The sequence below is a fragment of the Strix aluco genome, chromosome 15 (genome assembly GCF_031877795.1).
Source record: "Strix aluco isolate bStrAlu1 chromosome 15, bStrAlu1.hap1, whole genome shotgun sequence".
NCBI classification, from domain to species: domain Eukaryota; kingdom Metazoa; phylum Chordata; class Aves; order Strigiformes; family Strigidae; genus Strix; species Strix aluco.
Window position 1 is genome coordinate 4040648 of NC_133945.1, and position 25779 is coordinate 4066426.

General features: G+C 47.9%; 2 protein-coding genes across 3 annotated transcripts; one reads left to right on the top strand and one right to left on the bottom strand.

Moving 5' to 3' along the window:
• The first annotated feature begins 1762 nt into the window (after nt 1–1762).
• On the top strand, nt 1763–16196 carry CCNF (cyclin F). Its single transcript, XM_074841204.1, has 17 exons — nt 1763–1823; nt 5247–5401; nt 5828–5934; nt 6866–6933; nt 7726–7919; nt 8276–8329; nt 8883–8987; nt 9542–9619; nt 10003–10154; nt 10614–10778; nt 11426–11549; nt 11832–12012; nt 12461–12548; nt 13079–13178; nt 13509–13639; nt 13832–14001; nt 14548–16196. Exons 1-17 carry the CDS (start codon nt 1811–1813, stop codon nt 15012–15014), a joined length of 2352 nt encoding a protein of 783 aa, XP_074697305.1. The 5' UTR covers nt 1763–1810; the 3' UTR covers nt 15015–16196.
• A 238-nt stretch (nt 16197–16434) lies between these two features.
• Nucleotides 16435–25316, bottom strand: VRK3 (VRK serine/threonine kinase 3). Of its 2 annotated transcripts, none has more exons than XM_074840673.1 (12): nt 25196–25316; nt 24776–25116; nt 23322–23374; nt 21420–21486; nt 20596–20680; nt 19997–20099; nt 19559–19651; nt 19248–19380; nt 18363–18483; nt 18018–18076; nt 17445–17593; nt 16435–16773 (listed from the first exon to the last, which is right to left on the bottom strand). In XM_074840673.1, exons 1-11 carry the CDS (start codon nt 25300–25302, stop codon nt 17445–17447), a joined length of 1311 nt encoding a protein of 436 aa, XP_074696774.1. In that variant the 5' UTR covers nt 25303–25316; the 3' UTR covers nt 16435–16773. The 2 variants fall into 2 exon arrangements, with proteins under 2 accessions (XP_074696774.1, XP_074696773.1); XM_074840672.1 differs by having other exon boundaries at nt 20596–20675; nt 23302–23374.
• Nucleotides 25317–25779: the final 463 nt, after the last annotated feature.

Consider the following 25779-nt stretch of genomic DNA (forward strand, 5'->3'; position numbering starts at 1 on the left):
ATCTCCTGCTGGTAATTTGGCTCTCTGTGGGGAGCTGATTATTCATGTTCTGTTTGCTGGTTCAACTTATTTTTGGTTAACAGAAACAGCTGTGAGGGGGAGAAGAAATAAGGAACAAAAGCCGACAGCATGATTAACTTTTTAACTCAAAACGCTTCTCAACTAAAAGAAGATAAATATTCCCTGTGTTCCTGGTACTGTTTTTCCTCATCAGCAGCTGCCGTACTCCCCAGGAACATTACGCAGTTTTACAGATGGAGATGGAGGTAGATCTGCATGGGAGAAAGCCTGTCCACAGCAGCTCATCCCCCGTGGTCACTGCACAGGACTGTGGGTCAATGCGAGGGGCTGCCAGTCCCAGCACAGCCAGCGTGGTGGTGTGAGCTCAGAGAAGCCATCTAGCCACCCAAGCTCAGCCTCCCCAACCATAAAATGAGATCAGTGGTGAGATTTCAAAGCTATCGCAACTCCTTACAGGGGTGGATGCGCAGAGAAGTATCCAGAAGTTCATGTTCTACCGATGAAAAGTGGTTGTGAAATCTAGGGTTGTCCTTAAATAAAATTCATATACACACTACCAGGAAGAAACCTCAACTGCGCTGGGATTGTCAATGTTTATTCAAGGTACACAAAGTTGGGATAGTTTCCAGCCACCACAAACTGTGACACAGTCATTTTAAGTCCCATAAAATGACAGCTCCTCTTGCTGCTCTTTTCTAAAAGACTCGCAAAAGTCTTCAGGTGAGCTAAAGCAATAACTGATATTCCTGATGTTGCTTTGTTTGTCTGCCAGCCTTTTGGATACATCTCTTTATCACTCTCTGCTCTTTGCCTTCTGAGGATCAGGGCTTTCTTCTGAATCCTTGACTCAGGTTTGAACTTTGACTCCTAATTGTCTTTCTAATCCCCCCTCACCCTCACGCAAGGCTGTGGAGGTACAGAGCGATGCTGCAGCTCAGGACATCGGAAATGGACTCCGGGCAGCTCTGCTCCTTCCTCCGGCTGGCGCGTCCTCCCTGCTGCTCTTGCTCCAGCACTTGACGCCCTTCGGCATCGGATACTCAGGGTGGAAATAAGTTCCCTCGGCAGGCATCTGGTGCAGCTCCCTCGGCAGGGCAAGCCTCGGTGCCAGAGCAGGTGGCAGTGGGTGGGCAGGGGGGGGCTGCGGCCGGCTGGGGCCTAGCTCGGAGAAGGGAATCACAGCCCGCGGGGGAGCCCGGGCCACCGCTGTGCCCTGGCCGCACGCTCCCGCAGGCCCCAGGGGGAACATGGCCGCGGGCCTGAGGGGAATGGCCTCGCATCGGCACCGGTTGCCAAGGCAACGCCCCCCACCGGGGGGGGGGGGTGTCCTTGGCGCGTACGCATGCGCCACAGCTGCCGTGTCCGCGAGACGCTCGAAGCGCCAACTGCCCCAATTCGAATTCGCATCCTCGGCGTCCAATCGCAGCCGGCGGGGCGGGGCGAGAACCGCCTCTCGTTGGCCTTCCGGCCAATCAGAAAGCCTGCAGTGTTTAAAAAAAAAGTGCGCGCGGCGGGTAGGCGGTGCCGGGCAGCGCTGGGCCTATGGCGGGCGGGAGGAGCGCCGGCCGCCCCGGGGGGCGTGGCCTGGGCGGGGCTCGCTGCCTGCGCCTTCCCTGACCCTCGCTGAGGGGAGGGGGCGTGGCTAAGGCGGGGGGGCGTGCTCGACCGCTGCAAGCCCCGCCTCTCCGCCTGCCGGTTCGGCCCCGCCCCCCTCGCGGTGCCGTTCACTCGGAGCCGGTCTGGGCGCGGCGGCTGGTCGTGACTGCTCGGTCTCCGGGGACGCGCCGCGATGAAGGCCGGTGGTGAGTGCGGGCCTGGCTGTGGGCTCCGGGGGTGCCGCGTCCTCCCTCTTCCTCCCTCCCCCTCAGCTCTGAGGGGCGCCAGCGGCTCCGCGGCGGCCTCTTTCCCCCGCCCCGCGCTGGGCGCCTCCTGAGGGGACTGCGGGGGCGGTGGAGGCGGGAGAGGGACGCGCCCTGGGAGAGCGGGCCCTGCCTGGGCTCTGCTGCGGCTCCCGCCGGCGCCTGAGGGGCTGCCGGTGCCAGCGAGGGCTGTGGGGACCGATGGCGGCGGGCCGGTGGCGGTGGGCCGGTAGCGGCGGCCGGTAGCGGCCGCGCGCGCCGTAATTCTAACGGCAGCAGCGGCGGGGAGCGGTGCGGGCCGGGGACTCGGGGGCGCTGCCTGGGGGATCCCGGTCAGTCCGGACTGCGGCCGCCCGGGGCTTCCCGCTTCGGAAAGGGCTCTGCCCGCAGGAACGGCCGGCGGAGCGCTGTCTGCCCCCCCGCCGGGGTGTCGGTGCCTCGGCGCCGCACCTGAGGCCGCTCTGCTCCCGCTCTTTCGCTGGAGGAGCCGTGGCCATAGTTGGCGGATGTCTCTGAGCACTCCTGTGCTTCGAACTGCGAAGAGAAGTCGTTAACGCCTAAGAAGGCGTTAAGAAATGTGGGTTGTGTGCAGAATAACGTGTAAGACGTCTTTGAATTTGTTGGGTGCAAATTGATAAGTGGAAAACCCTGTTCAAACATAAGAAAAAGCAGGTTTTGCTCTAAGGGTGACTGAACGGTGGCCCAGCTTGCCCAGAGTGGTTGTGGAGTTTCTATCCTCGGGGACTTTCAAACCCAGCTGGACGTGGTCCTGAGCAGCCTGCTGTAGCTGACCCTGCTCGGGCAGGGCAGTTGGACTAGATGATCTCCAGAGTTCTCTTCCAGCCTAAACCACTCTGATTTTGTGAAGCAACAAATCAAAGATTTCCCTGTGCAACTTCCTGGCTTTTGAAATTGAATTTTCCTCTTCCCTGAGCTGCCCAGGTACCCCGTGTTCCCCAGTCATTCAGATGTCCATACAGGTTTAATTGGTACACCAGTACAGAAGTCCATTTCTTTTTCATGGCAAAAATACTGCTGAAGTTTTCTTCAGAGAGGGGGGAAGAGGATGAGAAGGAGAGCATTATTCTACCCGGCACACATTAAAAAGTTTTTATTTTCATGGGAATAGCTTTTTAATCAAAGACGGGTAACAGGTAAGGTGCATGCTACTGGTGAAACATTGGATGCTATTTTGATCAGGCTGGTGATTCACTTCGTTAAACGTGAAGTGCAGAGGATGTTAATAGCATATATGAACAGAAAAAGATGTGTTAGCCATGGCTCATGGACCCCTTAGGAATCTGCAGGCTCCTCTTAAGGATGCTGCGGAAAACCCAGATAACCTTCCCTTTGCAAACTGGAAAACCTGTATTAAGTAACTGAGTCTGATGCAGCAACTTTGCAGTGAACAAATTGTCCGTAATCGTCGCATTGGCTGTGCAGTCTGTAAGTCTGGACACTTCCCGGTTCTATGGGCTGGCACACTCAGAGGGAGATGAGGGTGTAACTGGCCAGTCCATACATTTTTTCCATTCACTGCAGCTGGTAAGAGCTGTTGCTCTTATCTTCTCAAAGAGAAATGCAATGTGTTGCTTCTCCAGTGTCTCACTGAAGTTCTGTGTGGAGGAGTGGAGGTTAGTATGAGATCAGGAGGCTTTCGGTGTGTTAGATTGTAACCAGGAGGTGTTAAATACCCAAAGTAGAAGAGCAGGCCAAAGGGGAAAACGTATTAATGGAGAAGAATATTTGCCTCATTAAAATTCTCTATCTTCACCTTGACTTTTCAGCCACCTTCTACTTTCATCGTAAAAAGAGAGCTTGAGAGTCGCATCATTCAGTTTATGTCTTTGAGCCTATAATCTAGTGAGACTACATAGCTCTAACCTGGTTTACTTCGTAGATAATATGGGGTGGTTTGGTGTATGTTGTACTACTACTATTACTCTACTGTTTTCATTTACATCAAAAAATATTCAAACTAATAATGAACTTGTGCAAATAGGGTAAGCAATGCTAGCACGTGCATGTTGCACAGTACGGGGCTCTCTAGTAGAGTCTGTGTCTTTTATTAAGTTTTTTAGAAAAAAGTCAGTAAATAAACTTCCCAAATATAATCTCTTTGTAAGAGACTTAAACCAGATTTGAAAAATACAACCAAGAAATCCTCTGTAATAAAGACAAAGGCCCTTACATGTCCTTTTAATTTGTGGGACTCAAGCTTTAACTTCAGAATTTTTTTTTTTTGAGCCTTCACGTCTGCAAAGAAAAGGTTCATCCTGGTTTTTTGCTCAGAAATGGGCCTCTGTTGCTTGTACAGACTGCTCCTGAGAGCTATAAGAGCTGATGTGGAAAGGAGCGCTGCTGGCATCTCCACTGCTGCATGGCAGGGCTCTGAAAGGTGCAGCATGAACTGGGATTGATTGGGGTCCTCCTACCCAAGTGCTGCTCCGTGAGGGTGGTCCTTCACTGCCACTTGCAGGCTGCAAGTGGGGAATATGCTTTTCTTCCTTCCTAGCACTGTTCACTGATTTGAATTTCTGCTGTTTGCTAGTCAGACTGCTGTGGGTGGTGGGGATCTGGAGTGCAGCGGGGGCCAGGCTCTTGGTGGCAGCTATCCCTGCAGCACGGCGCTACCCTCAGGAGATGGAAAAGGGATTGGGCTTTCTACTGTGGAGTAGGAATCCCCACCAGCAAGCGGTACTCATGTGCTCTTCTTGGTTTTGCTTTGTCTGTTACATCATTTTCTTCTCTTGATGAATGCAGTGAAGGTAAAATCTGTCTTAATGAGGAACAGAGGATGTAGGCGATGCCTTAGTCTATGAATGCTACAACGTGCTGAAACTTCAGAAAAGGGGTTGCTGGTTCTTGGGGATCTTCCATGAGCACCCATGGCAGCAAGTGGCTGCTTAGAGAGATGGGCTTTTGGCTTGAGCTGCTTTGGTGGGTCTTAACTTCCTAATCTCTCTGGTCACATTCCAAGGATTGCTATCAATTGAGAAGAAAAAGTTGGGGTGTGGGGGAGGTAATAAAGTTGCAGTAGTGACAGTTTAACTAAACACAGTGGGATGATAGAGTTAGGGCATGGAGGGGTTCTCCTCGATGAAGAGGACTTGTGCGTGAGCCATCTCTTCTGAGCCACTTAGCTTAATTGACTAAATTGAACAAGTCACTTCCTACTTTGTGGCTTAGTCTGACAGCGTTATGTGACACATGCTAAGTTTCTCTATGATTAATATGTTTGAAGAAGTGTCCTATGCTGCAGTAAATAGGTACTCGAGTAAACACGTTTCTGTATGTGTATAATGTGCCTTTTTTCCTTGTACTGTTCTATCACTAACTGAGGTGTCCTATGTTTTTGTTTTCCAGTGGTTCACTGCAGATGTTCCAGGTGCTTTTCCTTCCCTTCAAGGCGAAGGATAAGAAAAAGGCCTCGAGTTCTGACGTTGTTAAGTCTGCCTGAGGATGTTCTGTTCCATGTTCTGAAGGGCCTTGCTGCTGAGGACATCCTCTCAGTCAGAGCTGTGAGTCTGCTACTGCTTCCCCTCTGGCATACACCATAGCTTATCTCTGCCTTTATGAGCCAGAACCGCACATGGAAAAGTCTGGCTTCTCGTGTCAGGCTAAACCTGAAGAAAACCAAAGAATACATGCAGTAATTAGATTTTTTGCTATCCCAGCAGCACTTTTATTTCTCAGTACTCAAGCTTAATAAGATTAGTATTTGAGTGCTCTGTGTAAATTTTCTGTGGGAATTGTCCTGCTGGATCACTGTGGCTGAACAAATTAGTTTGGTGTGGCATCTCTTGCTTTAATGGTGATTAGGCAGGTAATGATTTAGGATTAACTTGTGATTAATTAGTTACCTATCTAAAATTAGATTGCAAAGAACTATTTTTCTGTTGGACCCTTTATTTTAGTAATTAACAGTCTACGCTCCCCCCTTGCAGGTGAACTCTCATCTTAAATACCTTGTGGATAACCATGCTAGTGTTTGGGCATGTGCAAATTTCCAAGAAATATGGCCTTCTCCAAACAATCTGAAGATGTTTGAAAGGTAAGCTTAAGAATCAAATTTGTCTGACATTATAGAAGAGGATGTTTGAAGGTAGATACACAATTTTAATCAGTCCTTAGTGTAAATATGGGATCTGACTTTCACTTTTTGTAGAAGTCTTTGCTTAGAGTGATGACAAATTGTTGATTTCATGTCTAAGCTGCAGCTTATAACTGCTGTCTCTTTAACTGGAGCAGGGCCCATTGCATATACCAAAGTTATTTCTCTTTAAGGGCATTAATATTCTATATTAGAACATAGCACGTTAACTGAAATCTGTTACTGATGTTTTCATATGAATGTGCAAGTGAGATCAGAGGCTCAAGAGCATAACCATATTTATAAGCCTGAGTTGGCTTGGTCACTTCATGTGCAAATCAGTGTATTGGAAAAATAGGTAAAGTTCAGTATTAAAAAGAGTGAAGTTTGAGAGGGTAATGATAAATCTGCTTAAAAAGGTCAGAGAACAGCTTTTTATCCATCTGATTTGAAGGGGATCCATCAGTTTAAATGTCACGATAATTGTTTTGTTTCTGACTGATGGTTCTTTGATTAATGTATTATGTTCTTTCTGAAGATTACTATGTGCACATCGGTTTGGAAGGGAGGAGCACAAGGGCTTGGTGCATGTCCTTGAGGGTACAAGTACCAAAACGTGTTATTGAATTCTGGTGTTGGGAATGTCGCATGGGAACGAGAAACAGTTCCTATGAATTGTCAAATTTTCCTGGACATCGGCATACAAAAGGACTGCAGCAAGAAAAGCCTCAGCATAACTTATGTTTGTAACTTCTGTAGTAAAAGCATGTGTGCTTATGGTTGGTGATCACCAAACTCACAGCCTGGCCTCCACTGAAGTAACTTGTTTGAGGATGTGGGCCTGGAAGCACCTACTGATTTCAACCTCAAGTATCTTCTGTTTCCCATTCAGGGCGGCTGAAAGTGGTAACTTTGAAGCTGCTGTGAAGCTGGGGATAGCGTACCTGTACAATGAAGGCTGTAAGTGTGGAAGCTTGTACTCGGGTCTTTGGGGAAGATGGCATGACAAAAGGAAATGTAGATGAGCTAAAAGCTTATTTATAGGTATAGATCAGACTAATTGTTCATCATAAAGTGGGCACTTTAACTGGCTGCTTACAAAGCTGTTTCTCCTGTATCTCAAACACTGATGCTTTTGTACCCAGGTTCTAGAGCAGGGAAGTGCAGAGGCAGTTTGCTGGCTTCGGTGGGTGGTTTGGTCTCATTTACTATGATGTCTCTTCAGTTTTACCTTTCAGTGCAGCTTAAGCACTGGCCACTAAACTGCTAGGTTTTAAATGATAGTATAGTGCACAGCTCTTTTCGAAAAGAAATCAATGTATAGCTTATGAATTCATGTTTAGAAGTTATCCTTTGTAAACTTCTGATCAAGCTTAGCTGCTTACCTAGTGTGATAAATGCAACAAAAGGGACTGACAGTTGACAGGAGGAGCCTCCTCACAGAGGGTACTGGCAAGGCAGGTGACTTGCATACCAATTTGTTTGTACTCTGGCAGGAATTAACATTGCTTTGAGTGGTGGTATTTGCAGAATGCCCCCCCTCCTCCCCAACTTAGGGTTCTGTGTGCCTAAAGACTGACTGTAGTAAGATTTTTCTTCTTTTGCCATCTCCATGATTTTTAAGGCTCTAAAGGGAAGACACTGTTCAATCTTTTCCTGATTGTATCTTACTGTCTGTCTTGGCCTGACTAAATGCTAAGCACGTGCTCTGAATAAACTCTAAATGATTTCTGGCTTTTTTTTTTTGTTCAGTGTCCATCTCCGATGAGGGTCGTGCAGAAGTGAATGGATTAAAGGCCTCTCATTTCTTCAGTCTGGCGGAGCGTTTGAATGTGTCTGCAGCCCCATTTATTTGGCTTTTTATCCGCCCGCCCTGGTCCTTGAGTGGAAGCTGTTGTAAAGCTGTGGTCTATGAGAGTCTCAAAGCAGAGTGTCAGCTGGAGAAAGTAAGATTTCTTTCTGCCCTTGTCTTTAACACAGGCTAGTACCTGCATGTAGTTATTTTGGAAAAAATATTTTTGTTTCCCCCAGGAGCTCCTATGCTTTTGTTGCTTAAATGACTGTGGATCAATCATTTTAATGAATTTATTGCCAAACTACACTTGGTATATCATGAGTGCCAGAGGCCTGTACTGTCTCTTCTGAGACATTCAGTACTGTCTCAAAAATAACAAAACACTGAGAAAAACAGGGGTGAGGGATGATTGAAAGGCAAACAAAATTGTAGTCTGGAATTACTAGCAAAAATTGCTACTGTTCTTTGTTTATCTTTAACAATGCTTTATCTTAATGCTTTCTTCAGGCTCAGAAAGGATCTATTCTCCACTGCTTGGCTAAGGTCTTGAGTCTCTTTGAGGTGAGTGGTGTTTCTGATTTGAAGTGTTTGGGTACTTTTTTTGGTGATGCTCATGCTGTTTACCTTGATTTTAAAAAAAAAAAAAAAAAAATCAGCCAAATGCTCTTATATTCCTCAAGTGGCCTAGGAATTTCTGTTCTCATGAGTTTAATTTATTGTTTGTTTAAAGGAACATTATCAACTGAGTTTATTGAATTTTACAAATGGTGAAATTAATTTTGGCTAGATCATGGGCTTGCAGTGTGTTCAGGTCTCAGAGGAAGCCTTCCAGTCATAATGCATATTAAAAAAAAAAAAAATCCTTCAGTGGCAAGCAAACCAAAAAGCTTTTGTCTAGCTGAGGAAAACCACTAACAGCTTCCTGAGCCTGATCTCCAAATGGCAGCACTGAGTGGATGTGGGAGCACCCCTCATAGTCCGAAGGGGACTCGCAACTGGTTGATTCTGCTCTGTAGCTCTCAGTACAGAGCTCTTCTGTACCGAAGCTTCTGAAGTGAGATCTGGCATCCAGTTGGCTGGACAGCAAAAATACCATCATGCCTTTTGTTCTTAGGATGAAGAAAAAAGGAAGGAATCCCTTGAAATGTTTGAAGAATCTTCAAAGCAGGGTTGTTTAAAGAGCTCCTACCTCCTTTGGGAAAGTAACAGAAAGGCAGCTGTAAGTAGTATTTTTTTTCTCAAAACAACTTTTTCACAGTAACTTCTGGAGCTCTGTTATGTGCAATGAACATACACAGAAAGAAATTGCTGTTCCTCAGAGCTTACCTTCTTCATGAAGAAGGAGAGCACTAAGAACTCTCCCAAATGAGCTTTGGTGTCTGCCTTGGTGTTTAAAGTAAGTGAGTCTACGAGCAGTTGTAGCCAAGGTGCAAGCAGAAGTTCCTCTGCTGAAGGCATAGGGACTGCTGGCTAGTGATCATATGGCTCACTCCTGAACAGGAGGGGGGAGGCTGCCTGCATTGTCATTAATAAATCTGCCAAAGCTCTCATGTCAGAATCCCGAGTGACCTTTCTCATTTCCTGTGAGACCTTGGGCAAGAACTGAAGAAAGTTTCTTAAAAGCAATGTTGTCATGATGAGAAACAGACTGGTTGCTGAAATAATAGACGTGCCCACAGGCAGTGTTATTTCTCTGGATATTAGTACTACAGTTCTTCTGTTCACTGTGTAAAGGTAACGGGGTTTGAAATCTGTTTATGTTCCCTGCTGTAGATGTCAGATCCTGGCAGATACCTCCAAAGTCTCAGGAAGCTACGAGACTATGCAGCAAAGGGCTGCTGGGAAGCACAGGTAAGACTGACTTTTCCCAGGAAAACGTCTATGTGGTCTTTTCTATGCTGCCATTGTAGGTTCAGACTCCTCCCTTTAGAAGCAGAGTCAAAACTGCTGAATAATATCTGTATATGCATGTGTGTATTTACTCTGTAGGTTCCCCTCTTTTGGAAATACTGCACGGCTGTGGTACAATCTGAGTAAAGATGCGTATTTTGACAGACTTAAAAGCCTGCCCACAAATAATTTGTGCCATTTAAGCCAAACTAAGAACTACTGATTCAATTAGTTTGTCATGTTCGCTCTCTTGTTTTCAGCAGGAAAATTACAGGACCATCCTGTGCTGCCTTAGCTTGCATTTGGTAAAAAAAATACTTTCTTTTGTGTTCTCTGTACTACAGATAGCTTTAGCCAAAGCTTGTGGGAATGGAAACCAACTAGGATTAGAAGCAAAATCTTGCAGTGAAATGGTGTCTCAAATCTTTCAAGCTTCCCTTCCTATCAGCAAGCAAAGTATCTTCACTGTGCAGAAAGGAATGAATGAAACAATGAGGTAAAAACTCAGATCCGGGATCAGAAGAACTGAAATGAGGTGTGTGAGGGTTTTTCTGGATTGTAAGTTCTTGCATTTGTCAAGACAAGTTCTTCAAGGACCAGAGGCACTGTTTGACCTGTTGAAGCTATAGTTACTCTAGTTATCTTAGTGGCCTTTAGCCTCCTAATTGATATGCCCTACACTTTCCTTATGCAAGTGCCTATTATAGGATAGTTTCAAATTCCATTTCACAGACAACTTAAAACTGTTGACCCTTCAGAAAATAACAAACCTCTGGTTGCAAATCCTTACCTCAGTGCAACATGTCATTTTTCCTGAAAATTCTTTTGGTGAAATTTCTTGGCTTGGAACTTTTGAGTGGAGAAGGGACTCGGTAACTAGGTGTGGGGAGGGTGGTCAGCACGGGTTGAAATGGCTTCTAACTGCACAGATTATGTCTCTGTCTTTCCTGTCTAGGTACATCCTGGTTGACTGGCTGGTAGAAGTGGCTACCATGAAAGACTTTTCTAGCCTGTGCCTTCATATGACAGTGGGATGTGTGGATCGTTATTTGAAGCTGAGACCTGTGCCTCGGGCTCGACTCCAGCTTTTGGGAATAGCCTGCATGGTCATTTGCACACGGTAGGGGTTCTGACTGGTGAACAGAAGTGGTTATTGTGATCATTCAAATTCATTTCTGCAGCTCAAGCTTTTTTTTTTTTTCCCCTCCTTGCTAATAATAATACTGGAAAAACTCTTTGGCTTCCCTCTGCGTTGACTGCTTCTTGAACTGTGTTCACATACAAACACAGTCTCTGCAAATGAGACACAAAATATAAATCCTTGAACATGTTTTTAAATACAAAAAGACTCCATAGTGGTGGATTGGTCTAAATGCATTCCATCAGCAACTGAAGTATTTCACGCCCTATTAGAATGAGTAACCCTCTAAGGAACAACTGCAGCAGTGTTGTTACATAGTTTAGTTTGTTATGCTCAGGTGAACCACTGGCACAATGGAAAACTATTCTCTGTATTTCATTAGTATCTTGCACCTTAACCTAGGAGAGGTTTCATAAATGAGGAATTAGGAATGTTCTAGTAGGGGGTTTCAGCTTAAAGGTGAAATAAACTTTCTTTCTTTCCTGGTCTGTACCTGGGAAAGTACCTTATAAAGTTGTTTAACTCTCTGGTCATCTTGGGTGCATTTATCTGCCACAAAACCATTAGTGCATAGGTGCACAAATTTCCTTTCTTCTGGGGCTGACTGTTAATATTTAATATTGCAGTTTCATCAGCAAAGAGATCTTGACAATACGGGAAGCTGTGTGGCTAACAGACAACACATACAAATATGAAGACCTGGTCAGAATGATGGGTGAGATCATTTCTGCCCTAGAAGGAAAGATAAGGGTGAGTTTGGAAAGTGGATGGAATATTTCACCCCTTGGGCTGCTATTGAAGTCAGGCTGTTGTAATTAGCACTTCTCGTTATCTGAGATATTGGGGTTTTATGTGAGTGTTCTCAATCAGCTGTGGAGACCATGCATATTTCAGAGCATGCAAATACAAAAGCCTCTGCCTTTCTGTTGAGATTAAAACTTAAGTTTTAAAACAGCATCTCCTGGAAACAACTGTTCTAAATACTTGGTGCTCATCTTGTATTGCCAACCTCTGTTCTCCTTTCTGCACTAGATACCTACCATTGTGGACTACAAAGAAGTATTGTCAAACATAGTCTCACTGGAGAGAAGAACTCTTCACCTTTACAGCTTCATCTGTGAACTGTCACTCTTAAACACAAGCCTTTGTGTGTATTCCCCAGCTCGGCTGGCTGCTGCGGCACTGCTGCTGGCTAAGATACTCCACAGGCAAGGTAAGGAACCTTACCTTAGGTGGAGCTCCAGCATGGTATGTCTGTCTGCCTTTGACTTTTTAGGGAGCCTTTGGGGCTTTTTTGGTGTTACTTTGTCTTTAGGCAAGATGTCCCAATTGCTTGGCTGGGGGAGGTGGGGGAAGAGGGGGACAAGGGACTGCAAAACGAAGAGTTGGGTTCTGTCTATTTTGCCTCTTAATAGCTATGATGAACAAGAGTATTAGCATCAGACTATGCAAGCTTTGAGTTTAAATGAGATTTCTATACTTAGATATAACTTTCAGTTTGGCAGGTAAACCTATCCTTGAAGCTAACTGTGAACTGAATGAACTATGTACAGGCATAAGCTCGTAAAGATCACGATCTTTATCCCATTAAAAAAAAAAAATCTGTCTGATTACAGAACTACCAAGCTCTGTGAAATGGTAATATGTATTTTCTTTTCCAGCACACCCCTGGACCAGCCAGCTGTCTGAGTGTACCGGTTTCTCTCTTGAAGACCTGTTGCCCTGTGTGCTAAGCCTCTACCAAAAGTGGTAATAATTTTAGAACTCTTCTGGGAGGGCACATGAGTACTTGGATTCCAGCTCTTGCAGCCACACTGCATCTATAGAGTCAGCTGTTCCCGGTGAAGGAGGAGGCTTTGGGAAACTGCCTCGCTCTCCCCACCACAAGGCACTGAGGCCTGGGGGCCAGCTCAGGGACAGCTATTCTATTGCTCTCAACTGGTAGGGGTAGGGGGGCACAGAAAATGTGATGCTCCTCAAGGCTTAACAGGTTTCAGCTTGACAAATTCAAAAGACTGCAAATGGCTTATTGGTGAGCTTCAGAAGGAGTTCCAGTAGCAACGTAGCTCACTTCTTAAAGAGTACAAGGCAAATACCTTGTTTACCTCAAAGAACAGGAAAGGAGTTGGATGCACCAAGTGTCCTGGCTAGCTGCTTAGCAGCTCTGCTGAAACACCAACTTCCCTAGCACAGAGGGGAAAGTATTTAAACTGGCATGTTTTGTTAACATTGCTTCATGTAATCCATTCTAAGATTGGGGCTTTAATCTTTCTTTCCAGTTTCCTTGATAATATCCCGAAGGATTACAGGCAGGTGTCCTTAACTGCAGTGAAACAACGATTTGAAGATGAGCGTTATGAAGCAATAGGCAAAGAAGAGGTGGGTGAGCTCTTTGTCTTCATTTGCTGCTGTCTGACACCCAGAGCAAAACTAGCATATGGCGGGATGTGTAAACTTCAAATAATGGGAAGGGGGTTCTAACTTTAGACTTTTAGAAGAGAGAATATCTAAATAAAGTAGTAGTCTTAAATTTGATAGGCGGGAACTATAACTGCTCTGTTGGAGTACATGTGGGAAGAACTCACTGGGATAGATTTCTCCTAGAAAATAAAGACAAATAGCCTCCTTCTGACTGTTTATTCCTTCTGGGAAATTCATGGTCTAATTCTTACTGGCTCTTTGATTTTTTTTTTTTTTTTTTTTTTGTAGATAATGAGTTACAGCCAGCTCTGTTCATTGTTGGGTGTGAAACAGGAGGACCCAGGGCCCAGGCCCTTGCACACAAACGTGGTGGAAATTCAGACTTTCCTTAGCTCTCCTGCTGGAAAAAGAGCTAAAAGGCTAGTATAACTCATCACTGTAAATGTCTCTAAAGATTAGTGTGAGCCTTTCTTCCTCTCTGGTATCCTGAGGTTTCATTCTTAATCTTAAATATGATCAGTTTTTCTGTAATTACCTTGACATGCCTATTAAAAGAACTGGAAAAGAAGACTTGGCTTTTGATGTGCAACTTCTGGATTTTCTTGCTACAGGAGGAGGGAAGACGGCATTCAGGATGACAGAGGCAGCTTTGTGACTACCCCCACAGCAGAGCTATCCACCCAGGAAGAAAGTCTTCTAGATAACTTCCTAGACTGGAGTTTAGATTCCTGCTCTGGTTATGAAGGTGATCAGGAAAGCGAAGGCGAGAGAGATGGAGATGGTGAGGGTTTTATTCTCCTTATAAAAAGACAAGAGCATTACACCTGTCTTTCTCATCTTTGCTTAAAACTGTTCCTCAGGCACCAGAAGCCTGAACTTTTCAGCTGAAAACCAGTTGGAAAAACTTTCTCCCTTCCCCAGTGGTTATAATTGTTAAACTATTTTAGAGGTCTATATCTGTTCTCTTTCTCTGTACTGCTTCAGAACACGATGAAGGGGTTTGTAGCTGCTTAGCATTTCACAGTGAGACTGCTGGTAGTGGACCAGACGTGATGAATGCCTCACTGTGTTAGAAACACTGTTTTATCTGTTTGTTTCGCTGACTCTGGGACTGGCTGTTCAGTTTCTAAACAGCTCTTAGTATCTATCCTAACAGTCTGAGGGGGGGAAAAGTTATTGTTTTAAATGAGGGTTAACTTAGTGCTCTACCCTCCCCTCCGCGTGTAAGTAGACATGAGGTTTACACTCTTGTTTTTTTCTCCTTGATTCTGTGCTGAACTTGGTGTTGCCCAAATCAAAACTGACCTTTTCTTTTATTGTTCCTCAGTGACAGGTCCCAGTGGGATCCTGGACATGTCGGTGGTCTACATGGACCCTGAGGAGCACTGCTGTGAGGACTCCAGCGATGAAGACACCCTAAATGTGGCGTGGGTTGGGCACGCGCTACCGCTGAGGGACCCGGATGACGCTCGCAGGCTGTCGGCGTGTCTCAGCCCAAGAAGTTCTAACCTGGAAGGGAGCTCAGGCTACTCTTCCGTCTACAGTGCCAGTCCTACATCTTCTGTAGAAGGCAGCTTTGGAGCATTCCTCAAACCTACCTCAGCACTGTCCCCCAGCAGTGCCACAAACAGGGAGCCGTGCCAGCCTCATTACCTGGAGTCACGTTTACAGGCAGTCTGTGCTAGGCCTAGTGATGGCAGGCGTGAGAGAAGGCAAGTCAAGCGAAAAAACGTGGCAGAACACAGTGAAGGGTCAACAGGGGCTTCTTCAGCCTCTGATTTCTTCATGTTCTAGTATTTCTGTTTTAGTCACACAGGGATGATAGTGAATAATTGTCAATACCTCCAGAAAGAGCCCTTCCCCTCAACTTTGTCTATCTTGTAATTCTGTAGCTTACTTCTGGACCATTTCTTTCCTTGATAGCTGCCTTTTTAAAGTATCCCTTATTGTCTGAGTCTCTGCAAATTAAGATTCTTCTCCACATGAAACTTTATAGTTAGTATTTGTCATACCTCACTAGTTACTCCTTGTTGATAAAAAAAAAAAAAAAACTTGTCATGTCCCTTGCTTTGCTGTGAGGCCTGGCATTATAAAAAAAAGAATTGACTTTGGTTCTTAGGTTTACTGGATGTAACACTATGCTTGAATTCTTCCACCTGAAAGACCTTTTTGAGGTTGTGCTGCCTCTTCCTTCTGGCCAGGTACTGCCTCACTCAGCTGGTGTTTCCCACTTCTATGTATATACTATTTGCTGCACTGATACAAGGTTTTTATAGATACAACCAAGAGGTAAATGAAGGCTCACTGCAGGTCTGAGCTTCTTTTCTACCTACCTCTCAGATGGTTTTCATCCCCATTTGCCTCTGGTTGTCTCTGCCACGTTTTTCTCGCCTGAAAAATCCTTCTGTGCCTTAATACTTCACTGCCCAGTACTCCAGTAATGTGATCTCTGTAAACTGTTCCTCTGCTGGAACGCTGTGGCTGAACTGTCACCTCTAGCCAGTGGCTTAATTTCATTCCTGTCTCGCAGTCTTCCTTGCTATTTCCATTAATGTGTCCTCAAGGAAAAAGCACAGATCACTTAACACTAGAAACAGGCACTAAGGGCAGACAGTTTGTCTTTCTGAAAGCCCTCATTTAAACCTTGTTACTGGCTCCTAATTTGCCAGGGCAGCATATGCTTATCAAAAATTAAATCTGTGCTGCTTTGGTAACAGTTTAAAGAAACCACCTCCACTGACCTCAGCCTAGCAAGCCTAGGTTAAAGCTGCTTCAGCCTGTGAACAGTAGAACAGCCTCCTCCTTACAGACAGGTAGTGAGCATTGAAATACCAAGGTACAAGACCTCCAGGAGATGTCACTGAATTGAACACTGGAACTGGACTCCATGACTCTCTGGTTAGAAGTTACTGTGGCAGATGGCAACAATTTATATAAATACAGTGTAGTGTTGTTTTTATAAAGTGTTTTTTAATATAGATGTGTCTCTGTTTCCTTCAATAACGTGTTTCATTGACCTGGGGCTTGGAGAACTGATGGGATGTTTGGGGATGAAGTCAGAGTTTAGCTCTGAGCCAAGTTCTTGTGATGAAGTTGCAGCCGAGCCAGGCTGTAGGCTACTGAGCATGAGCAGCTGGGAGAACACCACCCTCACAACCCCCCAGCAGCCCCAGAAAGGCCTTGAACATGGCAAATAACCAACAGAGAACAGCACTGGGTGCTTCTCCACAAAGTTTATTACAAAACTATGTAATACCAGTGTAGTTAAAAAGTCCCTGATTTAGTTTTGCTGTTCCAGGCTTCACCCTTCTCCTGCTGGCTGCAGTGCAGGTCTTCAGCTACTGCATATAATGACTTGCCCTGCAGGAGTCTTCACATTCACTTGTTACAGCAGCAGCTCAAAATTTGGCATTGGGTCACATTAAAACGGGAAGAAAACACTTATAAAAACCTCTCTCAGTTCTAAAACAAGTAGGTAACAGTTAAATATCTGCAGGAAAGGCCTCACACTGCAGAAAGATTTGAACTCCTTTCCTGTACAAGTTCTCTTGATCTGAAAGAAAAGGCACAAAACAATTCAATTCCTTCCCAGGAAGAGTAAATTAGGTGATGAGGAGATAGCTCCATGTTCCAGGGACTTGCTGCTTAATCCAGGGGCCTGGGCTCATGCAGCCCTGGACTAAAATTAGATCTGTCTGTGTATCAAGCCTCAATTTTTGAGGTGCCTCAGGAATAAAACAAAGCACCTGGGCCTAGAGAGCCACTACTTACTGCTAGAAGCAATAAACCCAGAACTACAAGCTACTTTCTGAGAAGGCAAAGCCCAGAGCCTCAGGGTTTTTAAAAAAAAAATGAAAAAAGGACCAGATTGCATCAGTCTGCATTTTGTTAACGCCTCCACCCCACTGCAGACCATTTATTAACCCTTGTATTCCCCAAGGACAAGTATTTCCAGAAAAAGAGAGTTACATGCTGTAACTCAGGCTAAGCCTGGCTTTGCGTGGCACTGGCCTGGTCTCAACACTGAAGGGCCAGCGCTCCCTCTGCACGTCAGGAGCAGCCAGGTCTTGCCTGGAGAGATCTCAGAGACCAGCCCGCCCTGCCCTCAGCTCCTGGGGTGCTGCAGGCAGGGCACGGGGCGCAGGTCAGCGGCACGGCGCTGCTCCTGTGCTCACAGGGGGACAAGCGCTCCCTGCTGCTGCAATCCAGACTACTGGCACTTACTCAGGGCACCATTTGGATATCCACAGAGTCATAAGCTGAAGCTTTCATCTTTTCCAGTGCCTTCTTGAAGAGCTGCCGCAGGGCCTCATAGTCAGGCTTCTCCTCGTACTCTAGTGCCAGTACTTGCCGCAGGTAGCTCTGCAGGGCATCTGCAAAGCAAGGAACATCACTGCGTGGAGCAGCACAGCAGCCCCAGTTGTCTTTACAAAGCTGCCAACTGGCCGCCTCAGACCTACCCTGGCCAGCTGCAGAGAGGGGAAACAAAACCAAAGGCTAATACGAAGCTCAAAGACAGGGAAATGACCTCTAGCCCCAAATATTCCATTTTTAAAGCCACCAGAACACTTGCCTCTGCAGCAAGGCTCATAATGAGTAGCAGCCCTCCTTGTTTTGCTGTAAAGAAAACAAGGGATTTGCTCACAGGAGGAGCCTGTCAACCAGTCCATGCAATGCCTGGTCACCCTCACCAGGGGAAGCCACCCTGGACTAGCACCCCAGCACAGAGAAGGTGCTACCTTCAAGTGCAGTTAGTCCTCCCTCCTCAAATCCCACTGTCAGAGAGCAAGCCCATACCTGGAATGGATCTCTGCCTGAAGCACAGCTGGAGAAGGCATTTCACATCCCCTTTGTACCTGGAATAATCAGTGCAGAGCACTGTCACACGAGAAGCAACAGAGCAGGCACACTGTCTGTGGCAACAGGGACACAAAATAAAAAAGGCTGAATTCAGACAGCCACGTTCTGAATGGAGCAGAAATCAGGGTTCATCAAACACCCTTTGGCCAGGCTCAGCCTTTACAGTGGGATTTACCCACATCCCAACCGTGTACTATGACTGAGTGATTTCTCTTCAGTCACAAAACCTCCCTCACTGCTTTCTGCCGAGCATTTCCCAAGAGAGTAGATGATTTCTCCTACTTTTCCTTCTTCTCCACCACCGTTTCTACTTTGTCCAGCTCATCAGACCAAGGCAAGAAGCCACAGAGCCATTTCAGAAGACAGTAGCCCAGCGATTCCAGGTCACTCCGGCGAGATGGTCCTGACGGGAAGAGAGATTCACATGTGAAAAAAAAAAAGTTTGGGAGCCATCCCAGATTATGCCCTGGCTAGCATCTCCCCTCCAAAGGCAAGTAAGGACTCCAGCACCCACTGCACAACCTTGGAAGTCTCTATTTGAGGTGCCCCTTCTGTAAAACAAGCAGCCTCATGAAGGGACACAAGTCTAAAGAGCAGAAGTAAAGGAATGCAAGAGCTTCATTAAGATGTGCTCTACGATACCAACACTCCTGGGAGCCTAATTCACACAGTTGAAGAATCACCTCCCAGCCTCTGGAGGAAGATTTGCCCAGTCTGAACACTGGGAGAGAGAACAGTCACATCCCAACCAGGAGAGGAACTGGCTAATTTAAATGCCTTCCAGCTCTCACTGCTTCAAGGTCAGAGCACAGCCTGCTGCAAATCTGTTTTGGGCAGGGATCCAGTCTGGCTTGAAACAGATCCCTGCTACGCCAGCACGAAGCGGCTCTGTTTTCTATTCCTCACAAGCCTGCAGTAGCCAAGGCTCCAGATGGAGGAGGAACATCCCTGCACCTCTTGCTGCAGTCACTGAGAGACCCGGCAAGTCTCAACACAGCAGCCCAGAGAGAGGCAAGAGAAACAACCCAAAGAGGAACTTGGGTGCAGGCGAACGCCTGGAAAGCGGCAATAACAGAAATGCCAGCAGGGAGCCCTAGCTCCAGAGAGCCTGCCACAGTAACAGCTCTAGCTGAGCTTTGCTGGCATGTGTCAGAAACCAAGACTCACCTGCTCCCTTGTGGCTGTCCAGACTGACAAACTCTATCGTGCCTTCATGAGGGGTCCTGCTGCCTTCACGCTGAGCCACATGCTTCCCTCCTGGGCAGTAACGGAACGCATAGCAATAGCCTGCTAGAGTCACCTAGAAGACATCAAGAAGTACCCACCTGAGCGTGTGTGCGGTGTGAATTCTGCTTACAGCATCACCCACAACCCTCCCCCACAGCAGCTGCTCGGACTGCCCTGCTCCCCACCCAGCAGCAGGGACCGGCTGGTGCTCCACCCCTCCCCACCAGCCCGCCCTCACTGCTGCTCCCTACCTGTGTGAGGTCTGCCGGGTTCAAATAGATGTTCTCAGCTGTGATGTCCCCATGCACATACTCGTTTTCATGAATGTACTCCAGGCAGTCTAGCTAGGAGTAAACAGAAGAGGCAAGCACATCAGAACCACACAGACTCCTTCAGCTGCTGACCCTCCCCAGCTCCCCGCAGCCGTGTGGAAGAGCACAAGAAGTACCACATCGCACAGCCTCTAATCTTCAAGTGTCACTTTTCTCTCATTCTCCTTACCCTAAACTCCCTCAAGATGACATACTACTCAAAAGATGCTACCCAAGTTTACAACAGGCTTGAGAGATACAACTTAAAGACCCCAGCCGACCCCCTGGATCAGCTTTAAAACACCTTTGAAAGATCTGGAAGAAAGTTATAGGTCTTTTCTGAAGAAGTGTCTTAGACAGCATTGGTTCTCTACATACCAGCCGGACTACAATCTGAAAAGCTGCCTTCTCTCTCAGTAGGTGTAAGCCATCATTCAGGACAGACTGAAGAGTTCGCCCTAGGTCAGAGAACACCAGAAACCTACAAGAGACAAGGGCTTAGCACACAGCAGTACCTACCTGACTTGGAAACCTCACAACAGACACTCATCAAGTGATCCACCTGGATCAGTCCCCCCTCCTTCAACTCCAGGTTGACCTGGGCAAACACTTCCTCAACTTTTCATAACAGAAAAGTTCTTGAAAAGGATAGACATGCTGATCGTGTGTTGCAGATATACAGCCTGAGCCTCCCCTTCGTGTTAAGCTTAAAAGGTAGGAATAAGGTGTCTCCTGGCCTGAGGGACAGAAACAGCAAAAGCAGTGACTTCACCATCAACACAATGACTGAAGGAAGCGGGATAATGAGAGGGGCAAACCATCTGTTATAATAAATGAGGTAGGAGCAGTGCATAAGGTTAGGAGCCCAGGGGACAATGAGAGAAGGAACAGCAGACAGCAAGGAGAGAAGGAGGAAAGCCCAAGATGGCAGCTGTGGGCAGAAGAGCTCAGCTGTGCCCTTTGCAGAGTCACCTCACCTGTAGCTATCTGCATGCAGTCCAAAGCCAACGCAATTGGGGATTCCCAGCAACGGCACAGAGTGCCACTTCTTCCACTTCTGCACTAGAAGGGGAGAGAAGAGGACAGAGTGCAGCAGACGCTGCTAAGGAGCTCCAGAACGAAGGAGCTCAGTCAGGGATGCCCTTTCTCCAAAGGCCTGCTCTGCCCTGGGCAGCGCACAGCTGGGAGCCTCTCTCACACTGATTCCGTCCCAGAAACGCCAGCCTAACGGGCTGCCAACACACACAGCACTGCAGAGCAAGAGTAAGACAGAAAGGATGCTGGGAATACCAGAGCAGGCTAAGGCATGTGGCTGCTATAGGACGAGGTAAAACAAGAAGCGGGGGGGAGAGAGAGATGGAGAAGATTTTTACAGTCCTCCCAAAAGTGCAGGTTTGACATGAATTCCTCCGTCCGCCCTGCCCATGTTCTCTGGTCAGCTTTACTCTCGCTCATGTTTTTGGATCAATGGAGTAAATACCAGATAGCAGCTGACAGAAACACCCGTGGAAGGGGCACAGAAGAGAGAGGGAGCCAAAGCAGGTCAGGCTGCAGAGCTGAATAGCTACCAGTGAGATCAAGACAAAGCAGAGGGAGAACAAGAAAGCTTCAAAATGCCAGTACTGCGGTGTCCTAAGGCACACAGAGGCTCCTGGGAGAGCAGGCTCCTGACCAAACTTCTCAGCACTCTGGCACTAACCAAGCAGTGAATTATTCTAGCCTGGCCCGCCAAGAGACTCACATAACTGAGGAGAGAGCAATGCCAGTTTTCCTAGTCCTTGCCCTTCCAAGAAGCACCAACCTGTGCCTGCCTTCGCAGCTCGCTGGAAGAAATTCTGTTCATTGTAGATCTTGCCATCTTTGACATCCTAAAGGGAACAGGAAGGAGGAGTGTTACTTCAGCCATGCAAACCCTGCTAGAAAGGGAAACTTGGGCAAGATTGTTACAAGACCTTCACTACTCATTTTAAATAAAGCAACACCACCCCCACCCCAAAAAAAAAAAAAAAATCAAATACTAGATCAGGAACAGAGCTCTGGTCTTTTGGTTCGCTATTTAATGCTGCACCTACCAACCACATGAACTGTGAGTATCAGCACAGAACGAGGGAGTGGCTGTCTCAAGTTGGCCATTTCCAGCACTACCATTTACAACTGTCTGTGGCTTAAAGACTGCTAGACAATGCAGATCACCCAGTAACCCAGAGCGAGCTCTGGCCCCAAAGCTGTTGTTAAAAGGAGACAGAGATGACCTCCTTATCCACAGCACACATGAGGTTATTTCTGCAAACAGGCAAGTCTCAACAAAGAGCTGTAACATTTTATTCTAGCCATCAGAAAGTGACACAAGTCTGTATTTGTGACATTTAAGTGTCTGGGTAGTGTGCTGACATCTTACAATCCATCTTTTTAAATCAGCACTTTTACTACTGCTGTTATCGAGAGACCTGAAATGCACATAGTTTACAGTCAATATGTGTTTACGCACACGTACATATTCAGCATACTGCAACCTAACTTGGGACAGATGCTCGTACGCATGGGAGGAAGCAGCAGTTTTATATTCTAGCTGCTTTGATACCAAAGGCCCTGCCCACAACTGGCCAAGGCAGCTAGAGGATCAGCAGGCTGCAGACAACACAAATGACCACGTTCCAGATCTTTTATTCTGCACCTTGCCTGGTGAGCCAATCTGAGCCACCAAACCCAGGAGCCAAAATGCTCTCGTGTGCCATATCATACTCCACAGCCCTCTGCAACGGCACGGGCTGGGCTGGCAAAACACCAGAAGATGTCAAAGGTGCAAAACAGAGGAGTTGGGAGTGTTGCGTACAGAGTGATTACAGTTTCCCACCTACTGGTTCTAGTTTTGTGGCACTTAGCTGTCTTTTCTTATTAACACTGTTTCTCCATCCTCTTAAATGTCTCTTCTGACAAAAGGGAGAGATTTTTCAAGTGCTCACAAGAGTGGGCACCACCAGGTCCCCCACAGAGCCACTAGTCAGCACTGGTCTTCCCACAGACAAGCAACCCCCAAGAGCCACAGCAGACAGGAAAACAATCTTTCTGCTCTGATTTGTGAGTCACTGGAAATCAATCAACCAAATTTCCATTGCAGAACAGCTATTACTGGAACTAGTTTGTTTCTGGAGAACTCAAGTTATTGGCGAGTGCCTAGAAAGCTGGCTTGGAACTCCAACGATAATTACTGTTTGATTTTAAAATGTGTTCTGGCCTTACAGAGTCTCTCAGTGCTGGTTCATCACACTACCTCAGCACAGCCACCAAGTTCTAACCTCTCCAGTTTCCCCAGACTTCAGCACGGTATGCACGTACTTGCCATACAGGAAAAAAAAAAACCAACAAACAGGTCTGACATTAATGAATCTAAATCTCTATCTTACACCACCAGATTCAGTTTTGGAGATTACTGAGCTTAGTGGATCAAAGAGGCAACCTTCTGGGATGAAGGCTTTTCCTTTTTTTAATCCTCATACCTATTTTCTTCACACTTTCAGCAGAAAAGCCAACTTCTACTGGGACCCAAGCATGACTCTCTCAGGAAATCTCCTAAGCTGGAAGAGGCCTCTGGGACCACTTCCTCTGAATTCCTCTGACACTTTTAGTCATACAGGCCAAATGGGTCAGGCCCTGGACACAGTACACTATGCACTATTCCTTACCCAAACAGATCAAAACTCACAAGTTTGAGGGAGTATCTTTGCTTTTGAGGGCAGGTTCCAGATGCTGACTGTGCTGTGGAAGGATGGAACAGATGTGGTTACAGGAGCAGAGAAAAGAGGTACTTGCAGCATCAGCTGCATCATTAAACACAGCCTGTGCAGCTGGCTTTTACTTAACCTCTCCTTCTTTCACTTAGTCTTTGCAAAAGCATCCTCTGTGCCAGCATCTTCCTAGATTTCTACAAAATAATTCTTACCTTGCTCCAGAAGCACAGCACCCCTGACATGCTTCAAGTGCAGTTCTGCTTAAGTCACAGAAGCATCTAGGCATGGCTACAGTAGTGGGGTGCTTTGAAGGCGGCATGTAAAGAACAAATCATTAGTAGAATCTCAAAGGCACCCCCAAATTCATCGGCTGAGCATTCCCTCCAGCTCACTTTATAGTTGGTCAAGTCTGTAAGAGATGCCAAAGTCCCTTCTGCTCTGCATGGATGTAAGAGTTGTATGTGGCCTTCCCTCTCCAAAAAGATTTGCACCACTACTTGGCCTTGGGGTAGCTCCTCTTCTGCTCTTAGACCGAGTGCTGTACACAGGTTATCTGCTGCTCATCACCCAAAGGGTGTTTCTAGAAAAGCACTCTCCACTATAACAACATTGATTTTCTCTTTTTCCAACATCACATCTTTTTAATGACACAGGTGGATGTTCAGACCTTTTTATGCAACAGCATAAGTAATTAAAGAGAAACTAAAGCCAAATAACAGGGAAATCTTACTAACAGAGAAAATTCCTCCTCAACAGTGTTTCCAAGTTAACAATGGAGAATAAGATTGAAACCTTTTCTTTGAAGTTTACATCCAGACTGGGGAGAAAAGATCAGCAGTCATTAAACAGTTGAGAAGCAGCCTAGATGATTTAGCTGTTTTCTTTTGGCCCCAAAACCAGGTTGAGAATCCCAAATTGACACGTCGTCAATACTGTCACCACCTACAACACTGGAACTCTGGTACGGTGCTGGCAGCATTTAGGTTTTGAACTTAAAAACCAGACAGAGGAAGCGTGGCCCCTAACGATTTGTATTTCAAGTAACAGAGTGGTCCAGTCTCCGCTCGATCTCCGCTAGTGCTGAGCTCCGCGCTGGCAGGGCGCTTCCAGGGTGGAAGCCCACCGTGGGAACGCCAGAGCCCGTGGCCCAGCCGGTCGCTGCCCTCCGGGACACCGCAGCCTGCCATCCCCTCCGCACCGCGCCGGCTGCTCACGGCGGGTTCTGCCCGTCTAGGGACGCCCGACAGCGGCTGCGGGCCCCGCGAGGTGCGCGGCCGAACAGCCGGGGACAGGCACTGCCCGCGGTGGGGGCCTGCTCCCGCCCGCCCTGACCCCGGGCCCTGCCCGCAGCCCACCCCTCTCCCCCGCCGCCTCCCGGGAAGGCCGGGCCCGCTCCCGGGACCCCCGCCCGCCCCAGACCCCACCGCACCTTCGTACATCAGCCCGCAGCCGCTCTCCTCCAGGAGCCGGACCAGCCTCCACCGCCCGCTGCCCTGGTCCGTGAGCACCGTCTCCGCCGGGAGCGGCACCGCCGGGCCAGGCCGCGCCTTGCGGGGCGAGCGGGAGCTGGGCCGAGCTGGGCCCGCGGGCCGGGCCGGGGAAGGCGGCGGGGAGGCCACAGGGCTCCGGGCCTGCTGGGGCGGCGGGGCCGGCGCTGTCTGCGGCGGGCGCTCCTCCTGCAGCGGCGCGGGCAGCCTCTCGCCGCAGGCCGGGCAGAAGCGGAAGGCGGGCTCCACGCTGCGCCCGCACTGCGGGCAGAACCGGCTCACCCTGCGGGCACAGCGGGAACAGCCGTCAGCGCCCCGCCGGGCCGCGCCGCCCCGCGCCCCCCCTCCGCCACCGGCACCACCTCGGCGAGGCATCGGCCGCCTCAGTCCCCGGCTGCTCCCGCGCCGCTCCCGCCCGCCGCCGTCCGCGGCCCGACATGGCCCCGGTCGCTGCCGCCACACCGCGCATGCGCGTCCGCCGGCCACCGCGCCGCACCGGCCCCCCCCGGGCCGCCCCCCCCCCCCCCCCGCTGCGCATGCGCGCGAGCCCGCCCCGCCCGGCCACGGCGGGAAGCGGCGCCTGAGGGGCGGGAGGAGCCGCCCCGGGGGTCTCCTCAGGCGGGAGCGGGCGGTGCCCGCGGTGCTTCCCTGCGGGGTCTGGCTCTTCGTTTGTTACTTAAGAAATGACATCAGCAAGCTGCTTAAAAATTAAAAATTAGCTTTTGGGCCTACGGAACAGGTTCTCGGAAGTTACTGAGTGCTGGTCAGTCACGCAAGGCCGGGAGGAGCAGCTGTGTATTCAGTGTATATGTGTACGTACGCCACCCTTATGTACACTGCGCGCCTATAAACCTCACCCATGCACCAGTACGTGGCCCTAAAAGAAGCGTAGCTGGGCTTGGACCTTTCCCTTCCGGAGGGCTGAGATGGAGTTTGCCTGGGGAGG